The sequence below is a fragment of the Lolium rigidum genome, chromosome 5 (assembly GCF_022539505.1).
Source record: "Lolium rigidum isolate FL_2022 chromosome 5, APGP_CSIRO_Lrig_0.1, whole genome shotgun sequence".
NCBI classification, from domain to species: Eukaryota; Viridiplantae; Streptophyta; class Magnoliopsida; order Poales; family Poaceae; genus Lolium; species Lolium rigidum.
The window spans coordinates 55,399,903-55,415,239 of NC_061512.1; the positions used below are offsets into that span (position 1 = coordinate 55,399,903).

The window sequence follows — 15,337 nt, forward strand, 5'->3', positions numbered from 1 at the left end:
TCTGAACTATTAAGAATTATTAGACTACTAACTAAAAGTTAAAACCAGATACACACTTACTAGAAACATCTGGAATACAAGAGGCATCAAGTAAAAATGAAAAGATGAGAGGATAAAAAAAAGACAACACGTATCACGGAAGTGCATGGCCCCTGCAACTTTGTCGCAAGAAGTAAAGCATGAGCATGGTTCTCTTTTTGGAAAATTGTAACGAGAGGGTGTTTGGATTTTAGTCTTCCTGAGCAAACAATATTGGTGTGTTCTTTTGTACAGTTAGTAAATCGTGCTAAAATCGAACCCACGAAGATATGATCCTGGCACAAGTCACGGCTTACTCAAACTCTTGTGAACGAGGCGTCAGGCTGGTAAAAATACATATTCCAGCAGAACTAATTCAGTGGGAGCTTTTGGAAAACCATTTTGTTGTGCTGTTTTAGAGCATCTCCAGTCGTGTCCCCCAAATTGTCCCCAAACGGTGTCGGATCGAGCGTTTGGCGGACGTGTTTCGTTCGTGCAGCGTTTAGGGGACGTCGCTCCCCAGCCGCGTCCGCCAAACGCCGCCCCAAACATTAAAATACTCTTTTTTGCATTTTTATTTCAATAAAGAAACATTGCACAAACTAATACGTAATTGGGAACGTGGTTTACACGAAGACATAGTTTGGAACATGGTTTTCTACAAACTAATACATAGTTTGAACCATGGTTGACACAAATATAAAACATTGCAAAATAACTAAACCTAACTAGGCCGGACATTGAAGGTTTCGTGTATTCGCTGCCAAGAAAGAACACTCGAGGGCACACACAGTCACCCAAACTGGAATATCCAGCTGTTGACAGCCCTGTTGGTTCTTTCGAGGAAGAACAACCAGAAACCTCCGTGTGTATTTTCGCTGCGAAGAAACAACACTCATCCGTCGTCGTCCTCCTCGGAGCTGTCGCCGTGGTAGTGTCGGCGGCAACGCATCTCGTTGAACACCTTGACGCTCATGTCCCTCTCGCCAAAGTACGAGAACATGAACACGAAGCCGGTTTCGAGGCGGTGGTAGTGTGCGAACTTCTCTCAGCCGATGTGGAGGTACATCTTGTTGCACGCGTCGTTGATCACGTCCACGATCCACCGGCATTAACCGCAGGCAGCCTCCCGCAGATGCAGCGAACCCGGGCGCCCGTCGCCGGACGAAGTTGGCGAAGGTGTCCGGCAACCTCTGGATGGCGTGTGGGTCGCCCTTGAGGACGACGACGAACTCGAACAGCATGGGCCCTCCTCCTCCTGCATGTCCGACAATGAAGACGACGGCATCGCAGGCGACGGCGAGCGTGCAGCTCTGCCGCGGCCACGACCACGACCACGGCCGCGAGCTCGGCCTCCGCCTCTACCAGACATGGCGTCGACTCTTGAGATGGTGGCGGCTAGGGTTGGGGAGAGAGACGCTAGGGTATAGTGTGAGGGACGATGAGAGAGCGACCCTTTTTATAGGCCGGAGGGAGGCGGCGGAGCGGTGGCGCTCATTAACGCCGGTACGCAGAGCTAGGCGCGACATGACGCTTCGATGCGCCTCTGCGGGAACTGCACCGTCGCTGCGCGCCAATAACTTTCATCGCAAGGTAGGAGTCGGTTAGGTTAAAATTCAATGTGCCGCTGACGCGTCGGTCCCGCCACTCCCCGCCTCACTTTTCGGCGGCGTCCCCGAAGCGTCTCCTGTGTAGCGGGGACGGACTCGGAGGGGCCAGGCACCGTATCGAGCCGCGGTCGGACAAGAAAAGGCTTTGAGGGACGCAGCTCAGAACGTTTTTTGTCTGGCGCGTCTCAAATACTTTTAGGGAACGGTTTGGATGTGCACAAAGTCTAAGATCTGATGATCGATTAACAACTTTCATATCTCAGTCACTGCCGACATGCTTTTCACTCATGGTTTAAGCTTTCGGCCTCCGGGCTTTACCGCAGTACTATGACGGGTCTAGGTGACTAGGCTTAAAGGTTTTGATGCTCTTGCAGCTTTTCATATCTCAGTGCCGACATGAGGACAGTGTACCAGCAGCCACGCGTCCAGAATCGAGTTGTCAGTTTTTTCCGCGGTAGCAAGATTTTGAACTTGGCAAGGGCCAAGAGGCAGACATTCGGCAAGCACAAAGAGCAGTGGTCGGCAGAGATTCCACTAAACAAAAGCTAGCTACTTGCCGCTGCCCTCTGCACTAGGCCGTGTCGTGCTCCGGTATCCTATGCGCGCCCATGCCTCTTCTGTTTGGATGCTCGAGTCCCGTTGCTGAGCTCTCCAATGCTTGGTAAAAATATTCGGCGGCGGATAGCAAAACCCAGCGCGTGGAAAATATTTTACAGCGTGAGTAACTATACAGCGCTTGCTGGAGGGTGTAATTTTTCCGTCGAGCACTAAGAGCATCTCCAACCGCATCCCCCAGAGCGTCCCCAAAGCAATTTGGGGCGCGCCGGACCGAAAAATCGTTCCAGCCGCGTCCCCCAAACCCGAATTTTGTCCGGCGCGTCCCGATACGGTGTCCGGCGCCCCGAGCCCGTCCCCGTCCCACAGGGGACGCTCCGGGGACGCCGGACACACCGAAAAGCGAGGCGGGGAGTGGCGGGGCCGATCCGTCAGCGGCACAATAAATTTTAACTTGACCGTCGCCTACCTCGCAACGGAAGTTATTGGCTTTGCAGCGACGGTGCAGTTCCCGCAGCGACGGTGCAGTTCCCGCAGAGGCGCAGCGATGCGTCCCGTCGCCCCTAGCTCTGCGTGCCGGCGTTAATGAGCGCCACCGCTCCTCCGCCTCCCTTCGGCCTATAAAAGGGCCGCCTCTCATCGTCCCTCTCACACACAAACCCTAGCGCCCTCTCTCCCAAACCCTAGCCGCCACCATCTCAACAAGACTCGACGCTATATCTGGTAGAGGCGGAGGCCGACCTCGCGGTCGTGGTCGTGGTCGTGGTCGTGGCCGCGGCAGAGCTGAACGCTCGCCGTCGCCTCCCACGCCGTCGGCTTCATCGTCGGAGATGGATGTGGAGCCGGACGTGCTGTTCGAGTTCTTCCTCGTCCTCAAGGGCGACCCGCGCGGCATCCAGAGGCTACCGGACTCCTTCGCCGACTACGTCGCCGGCGACGACCGCCCGTGCACGATGCATCTACGGGAGGCTGCGTGCGGCTACTACCGGTGGATTGTCGACGTGATCTACGACGCGCGCGCGGCAAGATGTACCTCAACATCGGCTGGGAGAAGTTCGCGCGGCACCACAGCCTCGAAGCCGGATTCATCCTCCTGTTCTCCTACTTCGGCGACAGGGACAGAGCGTCAACGTCTTCGACGAGACGCGCTGCCGCTGGGACTACCACGGCGACAGCACCGACGAGGAGGACGACTGATGATGAAGAGTGTTATTTCTTCGCAGCGAACACGTGCACGGAAGTTTCTGGATGTTCGCCTCATCGGTAGAACCAACAAGGGCACCATCCTCCCGCTGGATTTTCCAGTTTGGGTGACTGGGTGTGCCCCCGAGTGTTCTTTCTTAGCAGCGAACACAGGAAATCTTCGATGCACGGCCTAGTTAGGTTTAGTTTTTTTGCAAAATTTTATATTTGTGTCCACCATGGTTCAAACTATGTATTAGTTTGTGAAAAAGCATGTTCCAAATTGTGTCTTCCTGTAAACCACGTTCCCAATTATGTATTAGTTTGTGGAAATTAAAATAAAAATACCAAAAAAATATTTTAAATGTTTGCGGGAGGCGTTTGAGGAACGCGGCTGAGCAGCGACGTCCCCCAAACACGGCACAAACAAAACACGTTGGGGAACGCTTTGAGGGACGCGGCTGGAGATGCTCTAAACCCTGCCTGCGTATGGCTGCAGTGCAATAGTTGTAGCCTTGCAAGCGCATGCCTCTGCACTGGGGACTGGGCCACGCAATACTAGCACATGCAAAGTCGTCAGCTCTCGACTCATAACTTTTACTGCCACCAGGTCCAGGCGTAGGGTAGCTGGTAACAGCAACATGGCGCATACGAACAAGTACTTCTGATTAGTACACGTTTTCAAATCAAGCTAATCCAAAAGAGATCATGACACATTTGCTAATGAAAGAAGATGCTAGATAAATGTGTTTGTCAACTCGCCGGCAAATGATACTGGTCAATTTGTGAAGTAATTAATGTATTCTTTCATTTGCAGGATTATAAACATGCATGGATATGAAAAAGCAAAATTATGAAGCCATGTCCCTCTATATCCGACAAAACTGGAAAACTACAAGAATTTGTTTCAACAAGGGTCTAAAACCACAAGAAAAACAAATAAATTATCCAAAGAGGTTTGAGCGGACATAATTCTTTTCTTCAAAAATAAAGTACAAAGGATTATTTAGGAAAAGACATATGTCCTATGAATGGAAAGACATATGCTCCAAATATCCTATAACATTTTCTTCTGAATTAAGAAGCCCTTAATCTAGAAAAACATCTTGGCACATATGGTGATGAAACTTGAAAGACGTGCGAGGTCAATCTGGATTGTTAATTAACTAATCGAGGATGATTCGATCAGTTATGTCACATGAAATTAATGTATTTATTACTAGTAAATGACTTATAATTCTTCTCTACTTACTTGTAGTAGGAACCTAAGATACTGCATATGCGTAAGGGATTTTTGATTCATAGGATAGGGAAAGCATAAAAATTAGAAAAGCATAGAATTGAGTTCTAATGTTTACTTAAATTCTATATTTTTTACTTAAATCCTATGAAAATATGAAGTGTATTTGATTGTACTAAAGAAGATTTTAATGAGATAGAATCTACTGTATTTTTTCTATAGAATTTATACTACAAGATTTCTATAGGATTAGTTCATTTAGAACAGGGTCCATCACACGTGACTTTCCATATTATGATGTCTTCCCGAAATCCTAAACAGGGCTCGGGTCTACTGGGGCACAATTTAAATAATAAATGAAAAACACATTTTGGTGTATTATACAATTCTAGTTTTTTCACAAGCACAATTTAGATCTTTACGAGCAAAAGAGTTACTCACAAAGTTTCACGAAGAAGCGTACATATTAACTTCATTGAACATGTGAACCTATAATGGGCGGAGGCACTATTGCCAGTATACATCCGAGTATTTTGCTTCTTATGGAGCACACAAATGAAGTTATTTACTATAAAATATATACTCCAAGTTTAGCTCACATCTAGTTGTATATGTGGAGTGTTTTAAGGGTATCTTACTTCAAAATTTGAGTTTTCATTGTTTCAAATTTTCGGAAATGAGTGCACCGGGGAGAGCGGATCGGAACTGGCACACTTGGTGACCTCCATCTTACTAGCAATCCATAACTAAACTGAAGTTTGAAAGACATGTCATGCATCCTTGTTTTGGTCTTGGAAATTTTCCAAGATTTATTAGCGTCACGCATAGTTCGTAGAACTTGTTTACCGACACATGCTACCATTCAATCCAAGAAAACATTTCAAGTTCTCCAGCCCCATCGATTCCCCGCATCTGCAATCTGCATGCATGATCACTTTACAAAATAATTCGGACATGTTAACCGGTTATGAAGTACGTAGTGATAAGACGTTGGACACAATCCCGAACCTTCCTGCCAAAGCCCTAATTAAGTAAGTTTCTAACCACGTCTGACAGACTAGGTAGTGACCAGACGTCGGCCACAATCCCGAACGTTCCTTCCAAAGCCCTAATTAGTTAACGCAAAACCCTTTCTTTCCTTGCCTATAAATACCCTCCCACCCTGAGCCTTAAACCTCAACCCAGACCAGCACCACCCTCTACATCACTCTCTTTTCACTACCAGCACCAACAGCAAGCTAGCCATGGCTTTCTCCAAGCCCCTTGCCCTCCTCCTGCTGCTGGCGGTGGCAGCGACGGCGACGTGCGCCGCCGGGCAGCAGGACTGCAGCGGGCACAAGGTGACGGTGCAGAACCTGTGCGGGCACGACCTGAACCTGGGCATCGCCCCCGTCGCCGACAGCAAGCTCCTCTTCAGCAACGGGATGCTCCTCCCCCACGGGAACCACCAGTCCTTCGACGTGTGCGCGTGGACGGGGAGCGTGTCGGCGCAGGGCGCCGCCGTGGCCAAGTTCCACCTCGGCCACGACGGTGGCGCCTACTACGAGGTGAGCACGGACCAGGCGAGCTCCGCCATCCACGTCTCCGTCACGCCGCACGGCAACCCGCTGCTGGGCCACTGCCCCACCGCCGGCTGCAACGAGGACAAGTGCTTCGAGCACTCCGTCCCCGGCGGCAACTGCCATGGCGTCTCCGAGATGAAGGTCGTCTACTACAAGAAGCACTAAGAGGTCAAGCGCTCTCTCTGTGTCCAGCAGCCACGACGTACGGCTGGCTGCTGTGCCAGCGTGTTTAGCAAATAAGTTCGTCTGCAGCTCGATCGATCGTTGATCAGCTGCTAGTTAATCATCGTTATTGTGTTCGTCGTATTAGATAGTACCGTTCGTGTTGTGTCGTACTAGATAGTACCGTTTGTGTTGTTGTGTCAGATCGAGTGCATGCTGGCTATCTCACATGCACATGTACTGTGAGCCGTGCAGTGATGAGCAGCATGCATCGTCCTACGTCTTGCAACTGTATCCACTCGTTTGAACTTTAATGTTACGGTTTGTACGTTTGAGTTAATCCGATTAAAATTTAGCCGACCACATTGAACTTTTTCTGCGAGTCGCTTTACTCATTAGCATACATCTACGTGTATCAATTATATGAAGGAGAGCATATGTGTATGTTGATGCGCATCCTTTTTACTGATGGATCATGGATCTGCGAGGTGTACTACGCCGAGCATAAAAGCAACTAGCAGCACAAAGCAAACAAAGTGTGAGTGTTGGAAACATCTGCAAAAAAAAGTGAGTGTTGGAAAAAAGGAAGCGAAATGGGGGTCCTCCGTGTGAAAATGACTTTATCCGGGATGATTATGTTCTGTTAGTAGGTTTGAAACTTTTGAAACACGGTGATCAGCTGCTAGTTAATCATCGAGTTTATTGTGTAGTACCGTTCGTGTCATGTCGTGTCGTTCGTGTTGTGTAAGATCGAGTGCATGCTAGCTAGCTCACATGCACATGTACTGTGAGCCGTGTAGTGATGAGCAGCATGCATGTCTTCACTGTATCCACTCATTTGAACTTTCACGTTCGGTTTGTACGTTTAAGTTAATAATCCGAATTAAAATTTAGCCGATCACATTGAACTTTTCCTGGGAGCTGCTTTACTCATTAGCGTTCATCTACACGTGTATCAAAACATATGTCAAATATATACACGGCTGCTAGTGCTAGGTGCTAGAAGGAGAGCATATGTGGATGTGGATGCACATGCTTTTTTACTGATGGATCGTGGATCTGCGAGGTGTACTACGCCGAGCATAAAAGCAGCTAGCAGCACAAAGTAAACAAAATGCGACTGTTGAAAAAAGGAACCGAAATGGGGGGTCCTCCGTGTGAAAATGACTTTGTCCCATGCACAGGACATTATCCCACGCATTGGATCATCATGTTTTGTTACATACTAATAAGTTAAAACTTCAAGATAAACCAATTGCACGAATCACAAAGCAGAAAATTAGGCAATCTAACGGTTCTTCGTTGCTAAATAGTGGATGTCACATTCGTTACCACAAACTTCACAGGATACCTTGGGCACCGCTTAATGCTACTCCCTCCATTCCACAAAGGTTGTTTGAGATTTATCAAAATTTGGATGCGTCTGTTGGATAATTAGGTACAATTTCCATGATTAATTGCAGAATATTAAGCATGACGACAGTAAGTACTAACATGTGAAACTCGAACATACTAGATGCAGTGATCAACATGAACAGTAGCAGAGCAAAGAGTACAACATCCATCGCTAAACAGATCGAGATATGTCGCACGTACCGATCTGGTGGAGGTGGCGGTGAAGGTGTAGCAGACGATGTTGCAGCAGTAACGTTGTTGATGATGGGGACGACGGGTCGTAGTAGACGGCGGTAGGCAGCACCGCCCGACTTGGATGGAAGGCGACCCGTGATGAAGAGCTTGAGCAGTCGCGCAGAGCGCTTCCCAAAAACCTAATTCGCCCTCTCCACGTCGCACGAAAGATACGATCCGGGAGCGACCCGAACCGACTAACTGCGACGCGTCCGTCTAGGACTCTGTTCGTTTTCCTGAGCCGAGCGCGGCGCGCGCGTCGTGACGTGTCGAGTCGAGCGAGCGAGGAGGAGGAGGAGGAGCGCGCGCGTGTAGCACTCCTTTTCTCACTCACTTACTAGTGGTGCAACAACCCACCTTATAAGGTGGTCTAACTTCCTCCCAACTTTCCATGTGGGACTAAACTTCCCACCTCTTGCCACTCCCTAGTGAGCTGCCACCAACTTGGGCTCAAACTCACAAGGCTGCCACTAAGTAGGCTTTGAGATTTATAGGGAAAATCTGAAATCTAGTATGGGTCATTAAGTGTAGGCCCAATATTTCAACAGCGTCTTGGGCTATGGCTTCATGCAAGCATGGCTCCCTAAGGTTAGGCCCCACCACACAAATGGATTTGTTTGCACATTTGCATCTAAACCCGGTTATGTTGTGCTCACTTTTCGAGATTATGTCATTTTTGTCACATATGTATTCTAAGCCATACTGGCGATAAACACCATGCATAATCGTACATGCCATGTACATTTACCCTGTGATGGAGGACCAAAAGATTGAGGTAGGATAGACTAAAGCATAAAATAATTATGATGCAAACCAAAGTAGTCCAAATGTATTAAAACTATACATGATCCTAAACATGCTCAACGAGTACAATGTAGATAGAAAAATAATAAGAAAATTCCGCCATATATACATTAAAAAACTTAAAACTACAAACATGGACTGCTTTGGATGACCGTTAAATCTCTCCTAAAAGTTTTGTGAGGAAAATTATGACCAAATCAATCAACTCGGGCGTCTCGACAAATATGTCATTCTCATATCGTCTCTAATTTTTTGGGTACCACATTCGTAAATTTGTCTCCTCATACTAGGATGGACAACTATGTTAGCTAGAAAAAACCTTCGGAGAAACAAGCATGAGAGCTATAACGTTATTTTTTACACAGAAATTAAATCATACACTCGTAAATTCTAGTTTCAATTAACTCATGGTTCTACCTTTCTAGCAATATGGAGGGTGCTTCTATATGCTCCGGAGAAACAGGATGGTATGGGTCGAGCCCACTACCGCGCAATCTTCTTCTTCACGTGTGGCACTACACCTCAATTCCTCTTCCTGTGCCATCGGCCATGTCACCTTGTTCCGCCGCCCGCGGCTGTCGCCGCTCTCGTGAAGTCTCACTGTGCCGCTCTCCTTGATCTAACACCACTGCCGGTCCACCGCCACCCTAGACCTAATGGGATTCAAAGCATATAAAACAAAAGATTTCCTACGAGAATGAAATGAAAAAAACAAAGATCCAATCTAGAAGATGCAAGCAACGACAGAGAGATTAGATCGTCATACCCTTCAAGAAAACAAGCGGAAATATTTTAACAATCTGGTTGATGTAGTCGTTCCCTCCGCGATCCAATCCGATCAACATCGCAGCGAGTGGCAACTCTGAGATATGCACACGTACGACTTGATGAAGACTTCTTCACCTTGATCCAGCAACAAAGAGGAAGTCGTAAATGGAGTCTAATACTTGCAGAACGGTGATGGTGTTGGCTATGGTGGATTCTTCCTCTAAGTAAGGGAAACTCTTGGGATTTAGATCTTGGTTTCACTTGTTAATATTTTTCTCTGTTCTTCCTCTCTAATTCCTCTCTAGCAGTTTTTTGCTTTGGCGGGATTTGAGTGTGAAGGATTTGAACACCTTTGGTGTCTTTGCTTTGCATTCTTGCATAGTGTTTAGTTCACCATTACGATTAGTTCGACTGAGATATCATGAGCTTGTTACTCTTGGAGGATGATCTCCTAGCTGACTTGGTGGTTGGTGCACTACTAGAAAAAGCCTTACCAGTGGTGCACTAGTGGTGCGTCATTGGTAAACCAAACAGCAGTGGCGCACTAGGTAGTGCGCCACTTCTAACGTACAAGTGCGTCACTGCTATATGGTCGAGGTGCGTCACTACGAGAAAAAGAGGTGTGCCACTGGTAAAAAATTGAAATTTGGATCTAGATCTAGATCTAGTTCTGGATTTTTTCGATTTTTTGCGTTTTTTATATTTTTGTTCTAGTATGCATCTTGTTACGTTTTCTGTGATGTGAAGCTCCACTTGCAGCTGAAGAAGAGGAAGGAAGGAGAGGATGAGGAGGAGAAGGAGGAGTGGAGGAGGAGTAGGAGCAGGACAGAGTTGGAGTTAGAGTTGGAGTTGGAGGAGGAGGAGGGGGAGGAGGGGGTCGGAGTTGGAGGAGGCCGGAGAGGAGGAGGAAGTGGAGGAGGAGGCCGGAGTGGAGGAGGAGGAAGAAGAGGAGGGAGTGAGTGGAGAAGTAGTGTGGAGGAGGGAAGAGTGGGGGATAAGGTAAAGGGTGGCCGGGCCATTTCAAATTTCATGGACGGGAAACTTAGCACTAGCGCACCAACCATTGGTGCGCCACTGCTATTTGTTTTTGAAATTTCTATCCGAAATCTAAAATCTGAAAAAAAAGTCATGTGTTCTTTTTGATTTTTATGAATCTAAAAATTCTCTAAACGTCCGAAGGGCGTTAAAATCGGATGTAAAATCGCGTAGACACATTTATATATATATATATATATATATATATATATATATATAATATTTTCATCGAAGGTCGTATGCAACCACAAATCCTATTTTACCGATACATGCGCAATTTTTCATAAAAAGTCAAAATGCATGTATGTTAATTTCTCTTGCAACTAGATGACATAACACTTCTCGAAGGATATTTTTTAAATTTCTATCTATTTCTTTTACTTTTTGCAAAACCGAAATGACGATCCAGCGGGGGAGGTGTCCCTATAAGGGGTGCGCCACTGCTATCTCACATAGTAGTGCGCCACTGGTAAGCTTGGGTAGCGGTGGAGAATGGTAGATATTTAGTGGTGGCGCACTACTGGGCCGATGCACCACTGCTAACTTGCCTGCCATTGGGGAGTGGTGCGCTACTGGTAGCATTCTATGGCTATGCCGTTTTCTAGTAGTGGTGCTCTGGTGACCTCTTCGTGGAAGATTGTGAAGATGCACAGGCTTCTCCTTCGTGGAGGTTGTGAAGTGGTTGTGGACATCCTTCGTCCTTTCAGGTTGGCAGGTGTGCTTGGCCCATGTAGGCATGTGAACACCCCCTTGGTCCATGTGGCCCTCTGGGACAAGTGGGCCCTACAACAGAGCCCTCCACTAGCCTGTCGCCGTGGAATGGAAACCGCTAGAATGGCACCCGCGACGATAAAGACACGTGCCCAAGCACGATAACCGCCACAAAATACCAACGATCGCCCTCTTCGAGTTCGGCGATGCCTTCTCGGCTTCCGCCCGAGGTGATATAAAAGTCGTACTTCTGAGTGCGCGATGCCCGTCCCTGTAGCAATCTTCCACCGTTCGCCGCCAATTCCATCGATGACCAGCTTGCGCCATGAGTGACCTTTCGTGGCCATCCGACTCCGATAGCGAGGGCAAGTCACCTGGGTGGCGATGTTGGTGGGTAAGGGAGATAAATCTGAGCCGCTCAAGCTCCCCGCCGAACGCTGCCATCGCCGACGAACCGCGGGCGGAGGACGCCGTTGTCAACGACCCAAAAGCGCAGGACGACCCAGTGTAGGAGGAAGGTGATGAAGTTGCTAGGTGGGCACGGTTAGAGGCGGAGGAGACAGAGGAGGCGGCAAAGGAGGTGACGGTGGCAAATAAGAAGGCGAAGGCTCAAGCCAAGGCGGATGCGCCAGTGGCGTACACCGACGACGAGGGGTTGGAGGAGGACGACTGGAAGGACTCCTCGTCGGACGAGACATGCTCGTCCAAGTAAGGAGCTGATGAAATGGCGCGGGAGGGCCCTCCAAGAAGAAGAAGTAGAGATTGTATTGTAGTTTATTTGTTGTTTTAAATTTAATAAATATATAACAAAAATAGTATAGGGGATGCGTATGGAAAGATGTTTGGGCACCAACACCTCCCTGTATACGCATCCACGCCGACACCCCCAACACGGGCTAAAAAGCGACCTCCGTGGACGTCGTATTGGGGGCAGAGTGCTAATGCTCTAATCATATAGTTTGAGCTCAGCACAAGGCACAGAATAACTTAAACAGAGCGTATATTCCAAATACACCGGAGTGACATTTGCACTTACAGTATTTTTTTTTGGTATTCCCACCCAATTCAAATAGTGCAATACGAAGCCTAAATACTGTGGCAATGGCAAACAGAGCCTAGTAATAAAAAGAGTTAATAGCACGGCGCATACACGAACTTGTCTGACATGTGCATAGTCCTCCACGAAGTTGCAAAATGTGCTCACTTAGCCGTCAACTTGACAGTCGGGTTCAATTTAGCACATACCGTATGAGGTGAAGACACCTGGCAGGCCATGCTGTCAAAAGGTCCTAACACGCTGTCAACGTTTTTACGAAAACCCCCCGCTATTTCTTTAAGTAATAAAAAATCGTCTGCTGTTCCCAAATCCCTAGTTCCCAAATTGGCGGCCGCTGTTCCCAAATCCCCCCTCCCCAATGGCGAAGACGACGACAAGCCTCGCGACGCAGACCGTGAAATTGGCCGCTGCTTTGCCTCCCGACGCAGCTTTGGCAGTGTTGCGGCCACCCCCGACATGGATTTGAGTGGCGGGGCGGTGGCGGCCGGCCCCGACGGTGAGCTTGGTTGGAGCGGAAGCAATGGCACGCTGCGAGTCAGTTTGACCGGTGAGGTTCATTGGGACGAACAGGTCAGAGCATCCAAATTACCCCTATACTCATTCTGTGTTAGAGGAATTGTTCAATTTGAACTGAATTTGTTGGATTCAGTTAAATGTGCAGCGCCCAGGTAATGTTGCACATATAGTCAATTTTGCAGCACAGAAGCAGTGCAACTGCTCTACGATGGTGAGGAAGATCGTAGCAGAGAATATGAAGATGGAAAAGCAAGTCGTCGATCTGGAAGCTGTGATCCATGATACGTCTCCGACGTATCGATAATTTCTTATGTTCCATGCCACATTATTGATGATATCTACATGTTTTATGCACACTTTATGTCATATTCGTGCATTTTCTGGAACTAACCTATTAACAAGATGCCGAAGAGCCGCTTGTTGTTTTCTCGCTGTTTTTGGTTTCGGAAATCTTAGTAAAGAAATATTCTCGGAATTGGACGAAATCAACGCCTAGGGTCCTATTTTGCCACGAAGCTTCCGAAGACCGAAGGAGAGTCGAAGTGGGGCCACGAGGTGGCGAAACACCAGGGCGGCGCGGCCCGGGCCCCGGCCGCGCCGACCTATGGTGTGGGCCCCTCGTGCCGCCTCTTTACCCGCCCTTCCGCCTACAAATAGCCTCCGTCGCGAAACCCCCGCACCGAGAGCCACGATACGGAAAACCTTACCGAGACGCCGCCGCCGCCAATCCCATCTCACGGGATTCTCGGAGATCTCCTCCGGCACCCCGCCGGAGAGGGGATTCATCTCCCGGAGGACTCTTCACCGCCATGGTCGCCTCCGGAGTGATGAGTGAGTAGTTCACCCCCGGACTATGGGTCCATAGCAGTAGCTAGATGGTTGTCTTCTCCTCATTGTGCTTCATTGTTGGATCTTGTGAGCTGCCTAACATGATCAAGATCATCTATCTGTAATACTATATGTTGTGTTTGTCGGGAACCGATGGATAGAGAATACTATGTCATGTTAATTATCAAGTTATTACCTATGTGTTGTTTATGATCTTGCATGCTCTCCGTTATTAGTAGAGGCTCTGGCCAAGTTTTTGCTCTTAACTCCAAGAGGGGGTATTTATGCTCGATAGTGGGTTCATGCCTCCATTAAATCTGGGACAGTGACGATGAAAGTTCTAAGGTTGTGGATGTGCTGTTGCCACTAGGGATAAAACATTGATGCTATGTCTAAGGATGTAGTTATTGATTACATTACGCACCATACTTAATGCAATTGTCTCGTTGTTTTGCAACTTAATACCGGATGGGGTTCGGATGATAACCTCGAAGGTGGACTTTTTAGGCATAGATGCATGCTGGATAGCGGTCTATGTACTTTGTCGTAATACCCAATTAAATCTCACTATATTTATCATGTCATGTATGTGCATTGTTATACCCTCTCTATTTGTCAATTGCCCGACTGTAATTTGTTCACCCAACATGCTTTTATCTTATGGGAGAGACACCTCTAGTGAACTGTGGACCCCGGTCCTATTCTTTACATCACATACAATCTACTGCAATACTTGTTTTACTCGTTTTCTCGCAAACAATCATCTTCCACACAATACGGTTAATCCTTTGTTACAGCAAGCCGGTGAGATTGACAACCTCACTGTTTCGTTGGGGCAAGTACTTTGGTTGTGTTGTGCAGGTTCCACGTTGGCGCCGGAATCCCTGGTGTTGCGCCGCATTACATTCCGCCACCATCAACCTTCAACGTGCTTCTTGGCTCCTCCTGGTTCGATAAACCTTGGTTTCTTTCTGAGGGAAAACTTGCTACTGTCTGCATCACACCTTCCTCTTGGGGTTCCCAACGGACGTGTGTCAATTGCACGCATCAAGACTGTTTTCTGGCACCGTTGCCGGGGAACTGAGGAAAAGTTACTCCACAAAGATTTCTAACTCCCACGTCAACTACACGCCAAGCAATCGTTTTCTCGGCGCCGTTGTCGGGGAGATCAAGACACGCCGCAAGGGGAGTCTCCACTTCCCAATCTCTTTACTTTGTTTTTGTCTTGCTTTATTTTATTTACTACTTTGTTTGCTGCATTATATCAAAACACAAAAAAATTAGTTGCTAGCTTTACTTTATTTACTGTCTTGCACTCTATATCAAAAACACAAAAAAATTAGTTACTTGCATTTACTTTATCTAGTTTGCTTTATTTACTACTGCTAAAATGGCCACCCCTGAAAATACTAAGTTGTGTGACTTCACAACCACAAATAATAATGATTTCCTATGCACACCTATTGCTACACTCTGCTACTACAGCAGAATTCTTTGAAATTAAACCTGCTTTACTGAATCTTGTTATGCGAGAGCAATTTTCTGGTGTTAGTTCTGATGATGTTGCTGCCCATCTTAATAATTTTGTTGAACTATGTGAAATGCAAAAGTATAAGGATGTAGATGGTGATATTATTAAATTAAAATTGTTTCCTTTCTC

General features: G+C 47.4%; 1 protein-coding gene across 1 annotated transcript; it reads left to right on the forward strand.

The window, feature by feature from the left end:
- The first annotated feature begins 5,801 nt into the window (after positions 1-5,801).
- On the forward strand, positions 5,802-6,659 carry LOC124651822. The gene has a single exon (XM_047190852.1). It carries the CDS (start codon positions 5,850-5,852, stop codon positions 6,330-6,332), a length of 483 nt encoding a protein of 160 aa, XP_047046808.1. The 5' UTR covers positions 5,802-5,849; the 3' UTR covers positions 6,333-6,659.
- The last annotated feature ends 8,678 nt before the right edge of the window (positions 6,660-15,337 follow it).